Here is an 18076-nt window from a genome sequence, read left to right as displayed (position 1 = left end):
AAATTAGCATAAGTCTTCTCATGGTTTACTCTATAATGATGTGCTCAGGTATTTGTTTAAAAATTCGACTTTCACTAACAGCAGCTGCTGGTGAAGGGCCTGGAAGTCCCTTCAAGCAGGGACCATTCCCTTTCTAGACTGAGGATTTCTGGTTGCTGTTTCTGACTTCTTCCGTTATTCAACTTCTGGCTGTCACTGGTGGTGCAGTCCCTGGAAAGGCTTACCTTTTAGCAGATCCAGATATGTAGATCCTGTTGCAGAAACAGGGTTTAGAATATCCTGATTTTAACTATTTTGAAGTAGTTGAAGTGCTTGAAAAACTAGGATTCTGGCAAGCCATGAGCAACTTGATTGTGGTGTTTTAGTTGTAGGTCAACTAAAACATCAGGATTCAGTCCCTGATGGTGGACTGAGGCAGAGAGTATCTTCCTGTGATTGGAATTCTGGATGTTTCCTCAAGGCTTTCTTTAAAAAAACTGCAAAAATAGAAACTCTACGAAATACTCTATGCCCCCAAGTCAGTGTGCAGCACTCACCAGTTTCGTACACACAGTTAAGCACCAACGGCAGCATTAAACAGTAACAGGCCTTTAGGTGCAGGATTGACAACGTTTATAGGGGAAAACATTCAGAAAATTAATAGTCCCCAGCTGAAACACTGAGCTGGGTCAGATCTTGCTGCTTCTCGTCTCCCTGTCTGAAAGAGTTCTGGGCATAAGGCTGGAATTCAGGTGGAGGTGGCAGTTTGGTTATGGCTGGTTGAGTACCTGGACATGGGATACCTGATTTTTACCTTGGCTATTGGGAATACTTTGATGTTTACAGGAATGTCTTCAAAATCTATCTTAATGCTTCTTATTAGTGTAAAAAATTAGAAATCCTGAGGAGCTCTTTAATGGTACATACTTCTGTAAAATGTTGTGTTTGTGCTTTTGAAAGAATGAATTGTTCTGGAACTTTCAACAAATAGTGTTTTGTTTTCTGAGTTGAAAAAATGCTGAAGCAGTGGCTTGTTCTCAGTTTTTTTAAATAAACATTCGAACTTATTTCAGGTGGAAGAAGTTTGGTTTATAGAAATGTGAACATCTAAACCTCACTGAGGATTTTTTTCCCTTTGCAGATATATTGTAAAATGTCCAATGGTTATGAAGATCACATGGCTGAAGATTGCAGGGATGATATTGGTAGGACAAATTTAATTGTAAACTACCTCCCTCAGAACATGACACAGGATGAATTACGAAGTCTGTTCAGCAGCATCGGAGAAGTGGAATCTGCAAAACTTATTCGGGACAAAGTTGCAGGTATGATTTAGTATTTCAGAAATTGTCACCTTGTTGTAGACTGCTTGAGCAGATACTTGGTTGAATACAACTTAATGTAGAAATACTAAATATTTGTGTGTGTGTAATCAAACTATTGACAAGTTTACCTGGAGCTCAAGTAATGCCAAGATTGGGTATTGGGAGGATGGAATGCTCAAGGCTAAGTTCATGAATATCGTGTGTATGACTAAGAATTCAAAGCAGTACAGTTCCCAAATTTGAACATTAATAGACAGGTCTAGAATTGGTTTAGATTTAATCCCCAGCTGATTTATTCTTCCTACAGTCTGAGTGGTTTTGACTCCACCTGAACTCTGAATTTACAAACAAACCTTTTGTTCTGATTTTGATCAATAAAATAAAGGCGTGCTGAGGTTCTGAAGTGGCTGTAGGTGGAATTATCGCTGTTGTGGAATTTAACTTGTAAGTTCCTTAAATAGGATTGGTAGTAGTAGCTTTAAAATATGAGAGGAATGAATTGTTTTGACTTGTGAAACTTAATGGTTCCTTGAAGCATAACAAATGCTGACAGAGCAACTGCTTCTATATCTGCTTAGTTGCAGGAGGTTTTAGTTGCTCTCCGAAGAGATTTTAATCTTTAATCACTGTTAAAACACTTTATTTACAGGTTGTATTCTTGTTCAGAATTTGCAATATGTTGGATTCAGTGAGAGCACTTGGTTGTTTCTGGAGGGGAAAAAAAAGTGCTGTTACCTAGCTGTGCACTGGTGTTTGTTTCCAGCCTGCAGCTCACTGCTTGTGGAATTCTCTGCTGTGCATGCTCAGTGTTGTATTTCAGAATTCAGCAATACTGATCGTTATCTAATCAGTAAGGGAACCAGCCTGAGACTGCTCCCCAGTCTGTAAAAGCTGCATGGGAGCTGATGGAATGCATGAGACCTCTTTGTGCATCATCTTTAGTGCTTTATTTGCTTGAGAATACCAGTTAGAACTGAACAGTTAAAAATTTCAGAATTTCTCTTCTGGGTAGGCCCTGTGATTTCTGTGTCATCTGTCTTACAGATGAAGTATCTCATGATGTCTGTCTGTCTATGACTGTACTTAAGGGATATATATGTTCAGTCATGATAAAATAGTTACATAAATACTGATTTCTTTGAATGTTTTGGTAGATGAGTGTTTGTCCCAGATGTTGTCATGGACTCTGCAGCACTTAAAAGTTGAGGCTTACTGTGAAGGCACGTTTTGCAAGGAATCAGACCCCTTGCTTAATGATAACAAGTCATAGCTGACCCACACCTTAAACTGTAAAATAAGCACAGATTCACCTGTGTGGGAGGGAAGGATATTTTCAGTGGGAAGCAAGAGACTCATCAGTACCTGAAGTTGAGAGCCTGCTTCATGCTGTTACCTGTAGCATCAAACACTGGTAAAGTCTGGGTAGCTTAATGTCCAAAACATAAATTTGTGTGCTCAAGGTTGTTCTTACCCTCAGGAATCAAAAAGTAAAATTGATGTTACTGTTGCAGAGAGTCCTTGAGTGCCTGTGGGCAGAACACTGGCTTTTCTCTAGAGGGTTTGCAGGTGTTGGATTCTGTGTAGCTGCTGTGGTCATGCTATTGAATTTTGTTGCTATTTAATTTTTCATTTGCTTGCAACACTATTAGGAGCAGTTAACAACCATCTCCATGCTTACTGATAGTTCTGGAATATCAGTGCCAAAGGACTGGCTCCTTCTGTGCATTTTTTCTTCCTTTTGTTTTTGTTTCTGCCCCTTGATGTTCGCATTATGTTCTGTATTCTCAGACTCTCTGTTAAACAGATGGCTGTGCAGCAGTCCCTGAACAGAAAAATCCTGTGCTTTTCTTGTGCCTCCATTGCATTTCTCTGACCCCGTGGCAGACAGAAGGAAACTGGAGCTGCAGAAAAACCTGTTTGGCTCCCTGACCTTGGTTTCTGGTCAGATAAGCCATAATATTTGGCATGTGAGATAGAGCGGGTTGAGTGGCCTGGACAGGAGAGAGGGAACCTTTTGCTTTTGTTGGAATTAGACCTCTTGGATCAGTTTAGTTCTTTCCAATGAAGTCATAGCTTTTGGTGCCCCCATAAAGTTTTAATAATCAAGAATATTTTGTCCTTAAAAGTTCCCATTATTGTTTGTATTTGCAGAGATAAAATCTACTTGATAATGCTAGCTTTTTGTAAAACACTGAATGATACATATATTTCTTCCCAATTTATTGTCTGTTAATGAAATGTGGGGCAGAAAATAACTTCTGCTTGGAATGCAGTTTTTCATGACTTATTGAACTGGCATAAGCTGTCTGGCAACTGATTACTGGGATTCAAGAATCAATTTAAAAGCCGAAGTTTGGGTTTGTTGGAGCAAAGTATTTTATTATGGTAATTACATATGTTGTTGTGTTTTGCTTCAAATGCAGCAGAGTGTTGAATAATGATCTGTGTTCCATGTGTTACATTGTGGTTATAAAGTGTAGAGAAACTCATTGAAGCCTCCAGACTGCTTACCCTTTATCTCACTACCAATGAGCATTACAGGAAGGTGAAATTCATTCCAATATACATTGGAATGAATTCTATAATTCTCTTACAAAAATTAAGAAAATTCACTGTTCTTTCTGTCAGATCTTAATCAAACACCAGCCATGCCTTGGGGCTTTGAACCCTAGGGAAATGTTGGAAGGCTGATTCCCACTTCCCAATGTAGTATGGCACAGCGTCCAGCCTGCAGTGTAACTTTTCACTGGTGCATCTCCTGGTTGGTTGTCGTGATTGCTCAGATCTGTGAGTAGCCATTGACTTGATTTCATCAATGAAATCCTCTCTTCCTATGGCTCTGGCTCATGAGGCTGAGAACAAGAAGTCTGGGGCTGGTCCAGTTGGCCTGCACTGATAGGACAGTAGTCCTGCAGCACTGACTGCAGACAGCAGGACCAGGCTTGTACTCTGCACTGATTCCCTCTCCAGGGATGTGTATGATGTTAAATGTCCATTTCCTTGGAGCAACTGCCTTGTACTGGATATGATCTAACAGAAGAAATCTGTCATGTGCTGTATTTTGCATGGGGCATGTTTGACTTTGCTGCAACATCCACGTTCTGGGGTCCAGCTTTCCAGACATTATGCTAGTCTGGACTTCTCTAACAGGTGAGTTTTAAAAAACCATTTCTCCTTCAGTACATGTTAATGCAGAATCCAGGCGTCTGGGCCCCTCTGGGCTTGCCCAGTTTCTTGCAGCGTGGATGCTGATGGCTTGTTGTGTCAGGATGTCTGACTGCACAGCACAGAAGCTTAATAGGTCTAAATTTTCCTAGAGAGCCTGGTTATCTTTAGCCTGCTGTACACAGGCTGTTAGTCCTTCTAGACCAAATGCTGAAGCTGAAAGTTAGTTGGTCATATGTGTTTAATTTCTCTGTTTTTCCCTTATTCTGCTGAAGTATTGGTACTTTCAAACCTGACTGTTGTGAAACTCTGAAAAGGTTGAGTTAAACTGCTTTTTTGTGCAATTATAACAAACAAGAAGCTGCCAAACTCACGTGGAATGGCAGCACACAGTAATAATAAAAGTAAAGGTCCTGCTTATTGGAATAATTGTGTGAGCTGTGGGATGCTCCCACCTGTGATGTTGAATGTAAATGTCCTCAGAGTGCAAGGGAAAAGAATTCAGCGAAACTACCACAAAACTGTGTTGGGGGAGTTTAAACTGGCTATTTGGAAGAGTTTCTTCCCCCCGAGGGTGCTGGGGCACTGCCCAGGCTCCCCAGGGAATGGTCCCAGCCCCAAGGTGCCAGAGCTCCAGGAGGGTTTGGGGAACGCTCTCAGGGATGCACAGGGTGGGATTGTTGGGGTGTCTGTGCAGGGCCATGGGTTGGAAGGGCCCCACAAGGACCATCAGTCTTAACTCAGAATATCCTAGGGTTCTATTCTAGGATTCTGTGAACCTTTTTCCCGATGTGTTTATGGTCTCAGACTTCTGTGAGATCTATTTATTGCTCCTGACACCATATCCCTGCTCTGAGTCCCTGGTGACAGGTTGCTGTGCACACCTCGCTCTGTGGAAGTTCCTTCTGACAGTGATTTTGTAATGGTGGCATCCAGCTTCCTGAGGGTTCCTGTTCCTTCCCTCACACCTTCTGTACTGCTTGAGCAGAGAGTGTTCTCCCTCTGGTACTAATGACTTTCTGCTCTAGGAAGTGTAGGTTATGATCCTTCACGCTGTTCCAAAGGCTCTGTCTGTACATGGCCTTTTTCTGCTCTCTGCATTTGCCTGTGTCAGTGTAAGTTCTGATGGAACTCACTAAGGTCAAACTCTGTTACTGGCAGCTGTCCAAGCAAAGGGATCGCCACTGCTGCTGGAAATTGTCGAGCAGAAAGGACATTTTGGGGTAATTGTTGAGGTTGTATGCAGGAATTTGGGGTCCATCTCTAACATTACTGTTGTGATGGCTCACTCTCTGCAGATGTGCCTGGGACATGTTTGCAGGACTAAAAGAAGTTGCTTTCAGACAGTTGTAATTTCTCAGGAATAGACATAAATTTTACCCTTTCCCTGCCTCTTTATTTTCATGTCTTCTCTGGAAGACTCACTCTCAGAAATTATGCAGCTAAAAAAGAAATGAATGTCCTTGTCCATGTGTGCTTTTCAAGCAGAAAAGGGAGGACGATTTTACTGCCCAGCTGTCAGGTGCTGCAGGGTGGTGAGTAGCTCAAGTTCATGTGACAGGACAACCACTCATTTCACCAGTGCAGTGAACTCAGTCTAGAAATGGAATTCTGAAGTGTTCTTGTTTGTGGAAATACTTTAGTATTCTCTTTGGCTGAAATAGTTTCTTTTTGCATACAAAATACCCATGAAATTGTTTATGCAGTTTTGCTGTTAACTGTGGAATTGGAATGCATCATTACCTTTGGGGTTTTTTTTCTAGCTCTTTAATCACATTTGGTGGTATGTGATTTCTCTAAATATGCATTCAAGAATGCCTTGTGGCAATGGTTAACTTAATGAGAAGTGCAAATGTTTTGTAGACAAATTGCCCAAATACTGAAAATGTGAACAGCAGCTTTGCCAGCCTCATTTAGTTCCCTTTGTCATAAAGGTGGCCACATAAACTGCCTCGGAGGTAGTAATTGAGTTCTCTCAAGGGTATAGGAATACAGCTAACCTAAATCAGAGAATCCTGGAATATCCTGAGTTGAAAGGGATCCACAGGATCATCAGACCAACCCCTGTCCCTGCACAGACACCCCAACAATCCCACCCTGAGCATCCCTGAGAGCCTTGTCCAAACCCTCCTGGAGCTCTGGCACCTTGGGGCTGGGACCATTCCCTGGGGAGCCTGGGCAGTGCCCCAGCACCCTCGGGGGGAAGAACCTTTCCCTGAGCTCCAGCCCAGCCCTGGCACAGCTCCAGCCCTTCCTGGGCTCCTGTCCCTGTCCCAGAGCAGAGCTCAGCCCCTGCCCCTCCGCCTCCCCTCAGGAGGAGCTCCAGCCCCCGAGGAGCCTCCCCTCAGTCTCCTCTGCTCCAGCTGGACGAGCCAAGTGCCCTCAGCCTCTCCTCAGACCCTTCCCCTGCAGACCCTTCCCCATCTTTCTAGGCCTGGTTGCCTGGGTTCTTTCAGAGGGATCAGAGCACAGCAAGGGCTGTAGCAGTAGTTCTTGGGCTCTGCTTCTCAATATTCAGGGCATATCTGGGGTTGTCTGGATTTCTGGTACTCCCTCTTATGACCCTGAGTGCTGACTGCTGTCAGGGTGGGACAGCTGCGGACACCTGGACTTGGAGCAGTTTGCTTCAAGCTTTGTCAGGTGCGCTTGACCAGAAGAAGGTGGGAGTTTTTGTTCTGGTTGACCCCTGCTTGAGGACAGTTAAGCACTTGTTTAACTGTTGCTTGGGCTAGGCCTGTGTAGCAGTCTGGGCTAGAGTAAAGCTTCCAGAGCACTGTGAGTAGGCAGAGGAGGGCAGGGACTAGGCATTCTGCTGTGTTCAGCCCATGTGCACTCAGGGCTCACGATGATGTGCTGTGGTCTCCAGCAGTCGTGGCAGCACCTATTCCTGGAACAGCAGAGGCCTTGGCCAGAGAAAAGGTGCCTTGACTGAAAAGGATGGTGGTTGTGCCTGAGGCCTCTCACTCAGGCTGGGCAGATGTGTTCTTAGTGCTGTAAGTGAGGAGGACCTGTGTCACCAAGTGAAGGGCCTTGTGAATGTGTTAAAAACCAGTCCTTGAGTTTGGGGATCGCCAGCACAAGGTGCAGCTGGAGGGGAATCCCTAGTGAAGTACCAAAAATTTGATATCAGGGCCAAATCTATTAGAAATGTTGGTCACTGAGCTGGCTGATGGTTCCAGTTGCACACTTAGTGTGTGCGCGGCAATGCGAGAGTGGGAACAGTGGCTGCTCACTGAGTTGTGGTGCTGCCACTCAGAGGCACCCTGAGAGTATTCTCTGAAAGCTTTGAGGCAGGGCTGGCACAACAGGCAGTGACTCCCTGCTGTTTTGGGGTCATGGGTGTCCTTCCACTATTGTCTGGATATGCTGAGAGGTTTAAATACATCACTCCTTACAGTACAAGAGTAAAAAAGGCCAGGAGAACTGTACAGACCATTCCATGGCTCTTCTTCCTTTGCTTTTTTTTTTCTTCTCATCAAGCTATATAAATGTGCCATGTAGCAACATCTTTGGTTGTATTATAATACTTCTCAGCATGTTTTTAGTGGGAGTTACCATTCCACATCTTACAATACTTCCATTCTCTTCCAAGGGAGCAGCTGCATTTCTGCAAAAATGCAGTAAAAATTTGGTTCAGCTCTGCCTGTGATCAAGATGACTGAGCACTCGCTGGAGGTTTTTGTACTGTAATGTTTGCAGCTAAAGAAATGTCATTATTTGAAAGTTGAAGTTTTTCTTCAAGAGAAGGAAGAAGTGAATTTTTGAGCCCTCAGCATCTTGAACGGTCAGATTCTTGTTCCAACAAGAGGTGAACAAGTTCTGTCCTGTTGAAAGAAATGAGATCTTGCAGTAAGTAGGCAGGCATTTTCCTATCAGACTCCCACCAAAAAACAGCCTGTGGTGTTTCAACGCAGTTTGGGTGTTTTCTGTGTTCACTTTACAAATTCTTTTCACTTCACAGAATCTCAGATGCTGGCAGTTCGTATGGAAAAGGAGCCCTGGAGCATCTGAAATTAAATCTCAATAGAGAATTTTTCTGGAACTGAGAGAAAGGAAAAAATAAAAAGAGAACATATAGAAATGATAATTATGCAGAGAGACTTTGTGAAATAAAATTAATTACTAAAAAATCCCCACTCTTTTGTTTTCAGGATTTAAAGCTGTTACTCTTACAGTTGAATTTTTGCAATGTTGTGGGGATGGTAAGATCTCTGTGAGCTCTCTGAACCAGGATTGACAACAGACTTTTGTCAAGTTATCTTTGTAGCTTTTGACTTTTTCCCATAGAGGTGTCTGTTTGAGTTGCTTGTATCCATCTGTTGCAAGGCAAATACCACTGAATTTACATAAGAAGAAGAGGCAGCTTAATTTGTAATTTGTAATGTTTTGCTGAGTTGTTTGAAGGTCAGGCTTTCCAAATCAGCTAAATGTGCTTTTGCCTTTGGAATTCTATAAATGAGACTCTTCACTGTTTGGCCATGAACAGAAAGAGAGTTGTGTCCTGAAGTCACAGGAAGCAGTGGGGACACATTCTGGACTGGAAAGACATTATCAATGTCACTAGATATTTTCTTTGTTTCCTTGCTAGTTACTTTCTGTCACCATCAGGTGTCTGTTCAGTAGGATGTGCTGATTTGAAGTCTCAAGCAGAAGTGGGAATTGACTGGGTGAGCAGTCTGGGTCTTAGCTCCAGGAACAGCATCAGAGCTGTGTTCAGGTCCTGTAGAAGGAAGATCCTGAGCTGCTGCACAGGCTAACAATAAAGGGTGAAACATTGTGGAAATGCTTAAATATAAACCTAAACTTTCAGCTTTGTACTCTGTGTAGGTGGAGCATGGTGCAGTAATTGCCAGTGTAGTGTTGGTCTGACTGACTCAGCTCTACAACAGCACAGTGATTTACAGGGCTCTCTCCAGGTTAGGCACAGCCCTGGGCTATTTGGCTGTGCTGAACTTTGCCCCTAGCCTGACTCAGACAGGACTGTGGGGTTTCTGGTGCTGTCTTGGTGTTTCAGGGACTAAAGGGTAGTTTTGGGCAGCATTTATGACTTAACTGGAGATGAGGCAGATGAAAGTATTTTGGAATGATTAATTGTTGCTTCAACAAATTCTTTGGGTAAACAAAAAACCCACTTGCTTCCATTTCCCAAAATCTCCATAGGAGAATATTTTTGGTAAGCAAAGTAGAAGTGAAATTTATGATTAACTGCCTCAGTATCTGCACTGAAGTTCCTGTACTCAGTTCTGTCTCCAGTAGTGTGGTTCCTGGAACTCACTGTGGTCACTACAAAACAAATGATTGTGCCAGAGATACAGCAGTTGCTCAGTGTCACTGATGGAATGGATGGGAGGACATCACCGAACTGTGGGCTAGGGGACTACATAAGAGAAAATTTTTGTTTCAAATTTGGTTCAATCTATGGGTTTTAGCTTCAGCTTCGTGTGTTTCCAGAATAGCTGAGATGCATCATCTATACCATTAATGAAGGACTGAGTGCAAGGCTGGAGCCCCTCTGCTCTGGAGCCAGGCTTGGAGAGCTGGGGGTGTTCACTTGGAGAACAGAAGGCTTCAGGAGACTTCAGAGCCCTTTCCAGTGCCTAAAGGGGCTCCAGGAGAGCTGGAGAGGGACTGGGACAAGAGATGGAGGGACAGGACACGGGGAATGGCTTCCACTGCCAGAGGGCAGGGCTGGATGGGATACTGGGAAGGAATTGTTGGCAGTGAGCTGGTGAGGCCCTGGTACATGTTTCCCAGAGCAGCTGTGTCTGCCCCTGGATCCCTGGCAGTGTTCCAGGCTGGGTTGGATGGGGCTTGGAGCACCTTGGTGTAGTGGAAGGCATCTCTACCTAGGACACAGAGTTGAATGAAATGGCCTTTAAGGTTCTTCCCAACCCAAACTATTCCATCATTCCATAATTCCATGTATTTTAAAAAACATGCTATGAATTATACAGTAGAAATTGTTCTATTTATTACTATCTAGCTTGTGATGACTGAATTTGATCAACATAGACGTGGAATGGAAAATCATGCCCTTAACTGTTAGTTTTTAAAATTGATCATTAACTACTTCAGATGTTTGTTCCCATCCAGAAATGTGTTTTGACAGAAATCCTTCATGAAGGTGCTTTCTTTTTTGGTGTAAGGAGCGTGCATACCTTGCAGTATGAAAACAAAACCTGCTAAGGATGTAGCAAATAGTAAGTGCTTGTCTCTGGAGTCAAGTGTTCAGCAGGATGCTGTTACCCTTCTCCCTTGGGGCATTGCTGGCTCATGCTCCATACCCTGATCCCCAGCTCATTTTCCATAGAACAGTCTCCAGACAGCAATTGTTCGGTCTGTTGTTGCCAAGGTGTCTTCCTCCACATGACCAGGTTTCTACATCTGTCCCTGCTGCATTCCATGAGGTGCTGTTGTCCTGTCCCTTGTGGCAGCCTGACCCTTTCTTTAGTCTGTGACAGGTTCCTCCCATCCTGGTGATATCTCCTGTCTTGGTGAGGACACATTCCCATCACCTCTTTCGCAAAATGGATCAGGAGACAAACTGCAGGTCCCAGTAGAGACCCTGCAAACTCCCCTCGTTCCAGGCATACAGCTAGAGCTGTGTGTGAGGGGTGTGTGCCTTTGTCTCCTTTTGAAGATGGATGTGCTGCTTACCTTCCTTCTTCCAATTTCCTGATCATTCAAAGATGAAACAGTTTTGGCAGGGGCGTGAGCCTGGTGCCTCATCCCCCTTACAAAGGCTGCATTTCATCCCCCATGGGCTTGACTGGGATCAGTTCACTCAACCAGTCAGTCCCTGGCTCAGTGTTCATCTACTGGTCTTTCTCTGGGAGCTCTTTCCAAAGTGCTTTTTAGACTCTGCTGGTGACATGAGACACAGAAAAGCATCCTGTGCCTCTTTGCTCAAATCACATGGTAAATCTGCTGCCATACTTCCAGCCATTTGTTGCTGGGACAGCAATAGAACATTTTCTTGTTACCCTTGATATTACTTTTTTTGTTTCTTTCCATTCTTTTCAAGTTTGAACTGCATATGAGCTCTGCCATTTCTCAGACATAGTGGACAGTGTTTCCAAATTCCTCCTTTTGTAACTGTTACTTCTATCTCCTGTACTGTTTCCTTTGGAGCTGTGCCGTGGCTCCCTGCTCAGCCAGGCTGCTCTGCTCACACATCTATGTGTTTTCCTGGCTGTTAGGAAACAGAGAATGTTGTGTGTGTGCTGTGACTCGCTCTGCAGTTAGGGTGCAGTCTCTTAATCACCTGCTCTGCCAGTCCTACCTTGCTGCACATCTCCATTTTTGTAACACTTTTCAGGGAAGTTTGATGCAGGATGGTTGTGTTTTTCACTGGGATGATGTGATTTTGTAGCCCTGGTTGTACAACAGTGTAACTGTGCTAAAGGAGCCTACACAAGGCGCCTTTGAGTGCTTTAATCTGTCCTTATCCTCAGAAACTATAGCCACTGCTTTGAATTCTGCTGATGCTTGGTATTTTACTTCTCAATGCATTTAGACTCTCTGGTTATCACTCATGGCAGTTTGTAAAGCCAAACAAAAAACTCAAACCCAGCTTGTGTCCTCCAAAAACTGATTCCCAGTTCAGAAAACAAATTCTAAATGAAGTTGCTATCATGCTGGAGTGCACTGACATAACAGGGGCCTGATTTGATTTTGGCATTTCTTATGGAGGACAGGATGGGGAGGATCTTAGCTGCTCTTAGTGAAGAGCTCTGGTGATCAGACTCCTCAGTGAAGCTGGAGTCGTCAGCACTGTCTGGGAATAAGGAAGGAGCTGCTGACTGAAGCCATGTGTCTTGGGAGCTGGGAAAGGAAGCAGGGAGATGGACAGAAACCCAAATGATGCATGGAAAGAAAGCCAGTGCCCTCCCTTCTGAAAGGGCCTTTTATCATGGAAACAAAACTTGATTCTTTCTGCTGAAGGACTGTAGTATTTTGCTTAAAACTAGGTTTTGTAGTTACTTTGTTAATTATTTGTCCAGATAAGGACCTACTTGTTCCTCTTTTTTAGCTTTGTCTCTTGCATAAATTTGTATTTATGTATATGCAAACTTTTAAAAATATTTTTTAATTCCTACCTACTAAAATGTTTTGAAAACTGTTACAGCACTGATTTCCTTGGGACTGCATGTTTCTGTAGCAGGCTGGGAACATCAAGAGAAAGCAAAAACACTCTCCTTGCCTGGGATAAACACTTGACAGCAGATAATGCTGTGTAAATGGTCATTCATTACCTTTTTCCTGGCATCCCTAGCAGATAGGTAGATTGTGCTGTTTTGGAGTGAAATTATAAAGCAAAGACCATTCCTGCACAGGCATCCATGAGGTGGAAATGTCTCCTGCAATGACAGGACTGTTTTGTGTTGGCCCAGCCTGTGCAGAGGTAAACACTGGGCACTGAGTGGGAGGAGATGGCTGAGGCTGATGTTGTGGGGTATTTTAGAGCAAGATAAGTTAATACATGCTGTCAGTTTTGCATGGGTTGGATTTTTCTAACAATTAAGGACTTAAGGTTATGTTATACTACTGTAGTTTAAAGGTGGTAAGTAGACTAAGAGGGATGGTCTGCATTCTAGGTTATTGTAGCAAAATACAGATAATTCATAGTTTCTTACCTATTGTCAGGTAATAGTTGATAGGACTGTAATATTGGAATTCAATACAAACTTACTGTCAAATGCCTGGAGGGAATATGAGAATGAACCTTTGTGATCCTGCCACTTTCAGACCCTTCTTTTTTTAATCAATGTTTGAGTAAACCCCATTGCGTCCCTGCCCCCTCATTTTCCAGGATGTTCCAACTGTTGGATAAGGAATAGTCATTGAGGAACCTGTATAAAACTGGAATTGAAAAAGATGCAGAATTTTGATTTGACAGAAATAGTCAAGAAGGCCAAAAGGATACAGTCACTGTGTGAGAGTACTTTGGGGACACACTTGGTAGGAGAAATGTGTGTAAGGTCCAGGAAGGACTTGCACAGGAACTAGTGGATGCAGAATATGTACACCTCAGTTTGTAAAAGGAGAGTGTTGGCTGGAGGCTGTAGAATGTGTTTTCAGTCAGATTGCCTGGGAGAAAAATCAGAACTGCCCATAATGTGGGCTTGCCTGTGTTTTAGGGCACAGTTTCTGGTTCCAGGGACTGGAGACCAATCACACGGTGCCTTTTACTCCTTGGTCTCCATGAATGCTGCAGCTTAGGGTTGGTTTTATTCTGTGTGTAAGTAACTTAAAATTCCTTGTCACTGATCTAAAACAGTGCATAAACACGAAACCTGTGTGATGCTTTGGAAGGAAACAAAGGAGCGTGGGCAGTAAGGGAGAGGAGGATTCTGTCCTTCTGCTCCACTCTGCAGAGCTGTCTCCAGCCCTGGAGACCCCAGCACAAGAGACATGCACCTGCTGGAATGACTTCAGGGAAGGCCATGGAGATGTTCTGAAGGTTGGAGCCCCTCTGCTCTGGGGACAGGCTGGGAGGGCTGGAGGTGTTCACCTGGAGAAGAGAAGGCTCCAGGGAGAGCTCCGAGCTCCTTTCAGGGCCTAAAGGGGCTCCAGGAGAGCTGGAGAGGGACTGGGACAAGGGATGGAGGGACAGGACACAGGGAATGGCTTCCACTGCCAGAGGGCAGGGCTGGATGGGACACTGGTAAGGAATTGTTGGCTGTGAGGCTGGTGAGGCCCTGGCACAGGTTTCCCAGAGCAGCTGTGTCTGCCCCAGGATCCCTGGCAGTGTTCCAGGCTGGGTTGCATGGGGCTTGGAGCAACCCTGGAATAGTGGAAGGTGCCCAGGGGCTGGGAGTGGAATGAAATTCTAAAGTCTTTTCAAACCTAAACATTCCATGATCTACAATTCTATGTCTGCTGTATTTTCTGGGAACTTGTTGGAAGGGGAGGATACTCATTGCACTGAAGACAGCATAATAAATTTGTATGAGTGGAGTCCAGGAGAATAGTCCCTCAGTCCTCCCCAGTGACAGGAAGCAACAGTCCAGACTGCTAGGGCTCACTGGGGGTCACACTTGGAGGGATTATAGTTTTGTTTGGAGTATATTTCCCTGATCTTTAAGGGCCCATTTCCATAAGTTTTATTAGGACCTGATTCTGTTTGGTAGTTTGCTGGAATATTCATGTTTTTGTGACTTTTGGGACAGACTGAAAATATCCCTAAAGCAACTGTTGCTCTGAGCCTTCAGAGCAGACCAGGGCTGGACCTGTGAGGGATGTTGGATCCTTCCCACTCTTGAAAAAGTCATTGCCGGCTGTCCATCTGGCATTTTTTCCCTCTTGAACTTACTTTTGTTTTCTTAGTTTGGAGAAATAAGGTAAGGTGCTCAACATTTTTCTAATTGTTCAATTACTCATTTTCTTCATCAGAGGTAAATAATGTTCTGTAGGTAAGTGGGTGTGAACCAACCATATTTGATCAAAATGATTGACTGTATTTGATCAAAATTATTGACCATATTTGATTAATAAGACAAAATGAAGAAAGAAATATAAAGAAATCACATGTTAGAAACATTGATCAGAATTTTGCAGATGTTATCTGTAGGTCTCCAGAGGATGGAGTTAAATTCTTCTTGGTCGGTGCCGAGTTTACCATTGGTTGTGTGCTGTGTCTGGTGTCAGGAGAGGCAGATTGGAGCTGGTTTAACACCAGATCTCTGAGGGAACAGGATGTTGTTTCTGTGTGAGACTAGAACGCAATGGATCTGGCTTCTCTAAGAGTTTTAGCAGACAGCAGAAATTACCTGTGAGTGATTATACAAAGGGTAATTAGGCAACAGGCTCTGACATTGTCTCAGTTCACCTGAGTTACTGCTGGACTGGGTTTCACAAGGAAGCAGCCAAAGGCGGAGTCTGTGCCAGGAGCTGGTGCAGTTCTGCGGTATCTGTTGGCATGAAAACACTGAGGGTTATTTGGGATTTCCTTCCATTCCCTTGTGGATTTTATAATTGCAATCTCAATGACTCACCAGACTGGGCATCCTTTTTTTCAGTATCTGAAGTTAATCTACAGTTCTCTTGCAGCCCTTTTCTACTTTTCCTCTGACGTGTGCCAGGATATCATAATTTGACACGTGTGTCTGTATTTGGGGTTCTGAAATGTCTGGAAAGCATAAGAAAGTTTCCTTTTCAGCTAAGACCATTGCAGAGCCAAGCAGTGTGGTCAAAAAAGGGTTATTCTACCACAGAATCTTTTATCCATAACAATTAGCTTTGTCTTCTAGTGTCCTTAAGCCTAATAATAGAACGTAACAACTTAAAAGTAGTATATTGTTAGAGGAAAATAGCACATTTTTCTATTCATGCTTACAATTTTCTTTAGAAAATCCCACAGGTCTGACAGAGACAAGGAGAAGTTGGCTGAAAGAGGTGTGTCTTGGTTGAATTGCACTTGTTTTATTGCTCTGATACAGTTTTGAAAGTATTTTAGATATTTTTAGGCTTACTTTGATAAGAGCCTGTAATTGTTGGAAAATTGCAGCACAAAATCTTAGTATGTAATGTTATAATTAATAGTAGCAATTGTGGAGATTGGAGACAGAAGCAGAACAAGTAAGTATCCAAAGTAAAGATCCTTTTCCTTAAATATTTTAAGGATTTTTATTATTAATATAAAATTCTTTCATTAAGAGTAAACTTAAATAAAGTGACAGTACATGAATTGTTTGTCTTAAAGAGAAATTTTCACTCTTCACTATGATGACATGTTTGGGAAACTGGCTGCTTTTTAGCTGTATTAATGAAGTATAGGAAACTTCTTTTTCCCTCTTGTCCCCAGGGGTGGAGGTTGGAGTAGCCAAAGAAATCATGAGGGTCTTCATTTCATACCTGACAGTTCATCTGTTGATCTTTTCTCACTTTCTGTTCTCTGATGAAGTCTCTTCATCAGACTTTGTACTGATGAACTTGGTTAAGTGATTGTCTTTGTCCCACACCCATGATATTTTGCAAGACTGGTCAGAGTAGGTGTTTTAGTCCTAGATTTCTTGCTGTTGATGGGTGTTTGGTCCAATGCCTGCTGTCTATGAAGGCAGAGGGATGTCCAAAGTGGAAAAAGAAGATCTCTGAGTTACTCATGATGTGTGCCAGCCTTGGGAAACCTTCTTGGCTTTTACTGAAATATTTGCTGTGTGGATTGTGTATGTTGAGTTCAGTTCTTGTTTGCATTTCCTTTCGTTTTAGTAGTGATAACATTCTTTTGTTAGCATTATTTAAAAATAATTTCTTCCCTTTAGGACACAGCTTAGGCTATGGCTTTGTGAACTATGTAACTGCAAAAGATGCTGAAAGAGCAATAAACACACTGAATGGCCTCAGACTTCAGTCAAAAACAATCAAGGTAGGCGCTCTTCAGTCTTCTGTGAAAACGGCATTGTAATGAACTTCATTCTGATGGTAAAGTTTGTGTGCTCCCAGCTGCAGCAAGCATCAGTCTGGGAGGAGAGTAGTGAAGTGTTTTGAAACAGGTTAGTACATGAAGATTCCATTTCTTTATATTCCCACTATTTTTACAGTAGTAGAGGGGCCATTATAGGTGGGTTGCCAGGGTTTTTAATTCATGCACGGCTTGGATACTTCATAATATTTTATTGCAAATCTTGTTAATACACATGCACTTTCCTTATGCAAATCAGCAGCCTGTGCACAAATGTACGATTCACTCCTCCTTAGGTGATCTATGCAGCTTTCTCGTTAGCAGAAATTAGGACAGAAAACTGCACTCTACTCGTGCCATCTTTTTATAAAGCTTTGGAAAATATACTGGCAGGACGAGTTCCTGTTGTGAGCTGTGGCAGGTCCAGTGGCTGAGTTGAACTCGGGATTCTTCATGTGGCAAAAGTGTTTGTTGGGAGCGTTGGTATTGGTCTACTGCTCTCCCCTTACAGCAGTGCTGTGTGGTTGTTATCTCTTGGGTAAGCCCAAACTAAATGGAGTTATGTAAGGACATGCCCTGTTGTTTGGTTAATTTTCCCCTACTCTCTCCTGGTTCCATTTTTTTGAACACAAATAAAAATGCATGTGTTGGTGATGGGGGAGTCAATTAAATTGGCTCAGGACAATAAATCGATCTTCCCTGTTAATACCCTGAACACGTATTTCTATTTCTTTTAAAGGTTTCCTATGCCCGCCCGAGTTCTGAAGTTATCAAAGATGCTAATTTATATATCAGTGGCCTGCCCCGGTCAATGACACAGAAGGATGTAGAAGATATGTTTTCCCGTTTCGGGCGCATCATCAACTCACGTGTGCTTGTGGATCAAACTACAGGTGAGTTCTGGGGCCTTGGCTGCAGGAAACTGAAATGTACAGCATGTGTTTGGTTTTTTTCTGACACTGGCAGTACTAAACTTAAGTGAATTAGACTTCCACGAGCTAATTATAACATCTAATGTCAACCAGTTACAGAATTTTAACAGGATATCCATGTTCAGTGATTTTTTTTTTAAAACACACAGTGATTCACGCTGCCTTTTTGCCAGCTTACAGACCAAACCTCAGACCATATTAAAATAGGATTATTGTCATTTTTATCAGCTACTGATTTGCCAAGTCTACTTTCTTGCTCTGACACTGGCACT

The 18076-nt window shown here is 43.1% G+C and overlaps 1 protein-coding gene across 2 annotated transcripts in view; it reads left to right on the top strand.

Moving 5' to 3' along the window:
- Window positions 1-18076, top strand: part of ELAVL1 (ELAV like RNA binding protein 1) — a 42313-nt gene that overhangs the window by 10554 nt on the left and 13683 nt on the right. For both annotated transcript variants that reach the window (XM_066336018.1, XM_066336017.1), the window contains exons 2-4: window positions 1121-1304; window positions 16733-16836; window positions 17612-17765. In XM_066336018.1, coding sequence (XP_066192115.1) covers window positions 1133-1304; window positions 16733-16836; window positions 17612-17765 — 430 coding nt within the window. In that variant the 5' untranslated portion in view covers window positions 1121-1132. The remainder of the gene's footprint in view (window positions 1-1120; window positions 1305-16732; window positions 16837-17611; window positions 17766-18076) is intronic.

This window comes from Sylvia atricapilla, chromosome 26, assembly GCF_009819655.1.
Source record: "Sylvia atricapilla isolate bSylAtr1 chromosome 26, bSylAtr1.pri, whole genome shotgun sequence".
Taxonomy (NCBI): domain Eukaryota; kingdom Metazoa; phylum Chordata; class Aves; order Passeriformes; family Sylviidae; genus Sylvia; species Sylvia atricapilla.
Note: the sequence above shows the minus strand (reverse complement) of the source record. Positions and strands in the feature narration are given on the sequence as shown.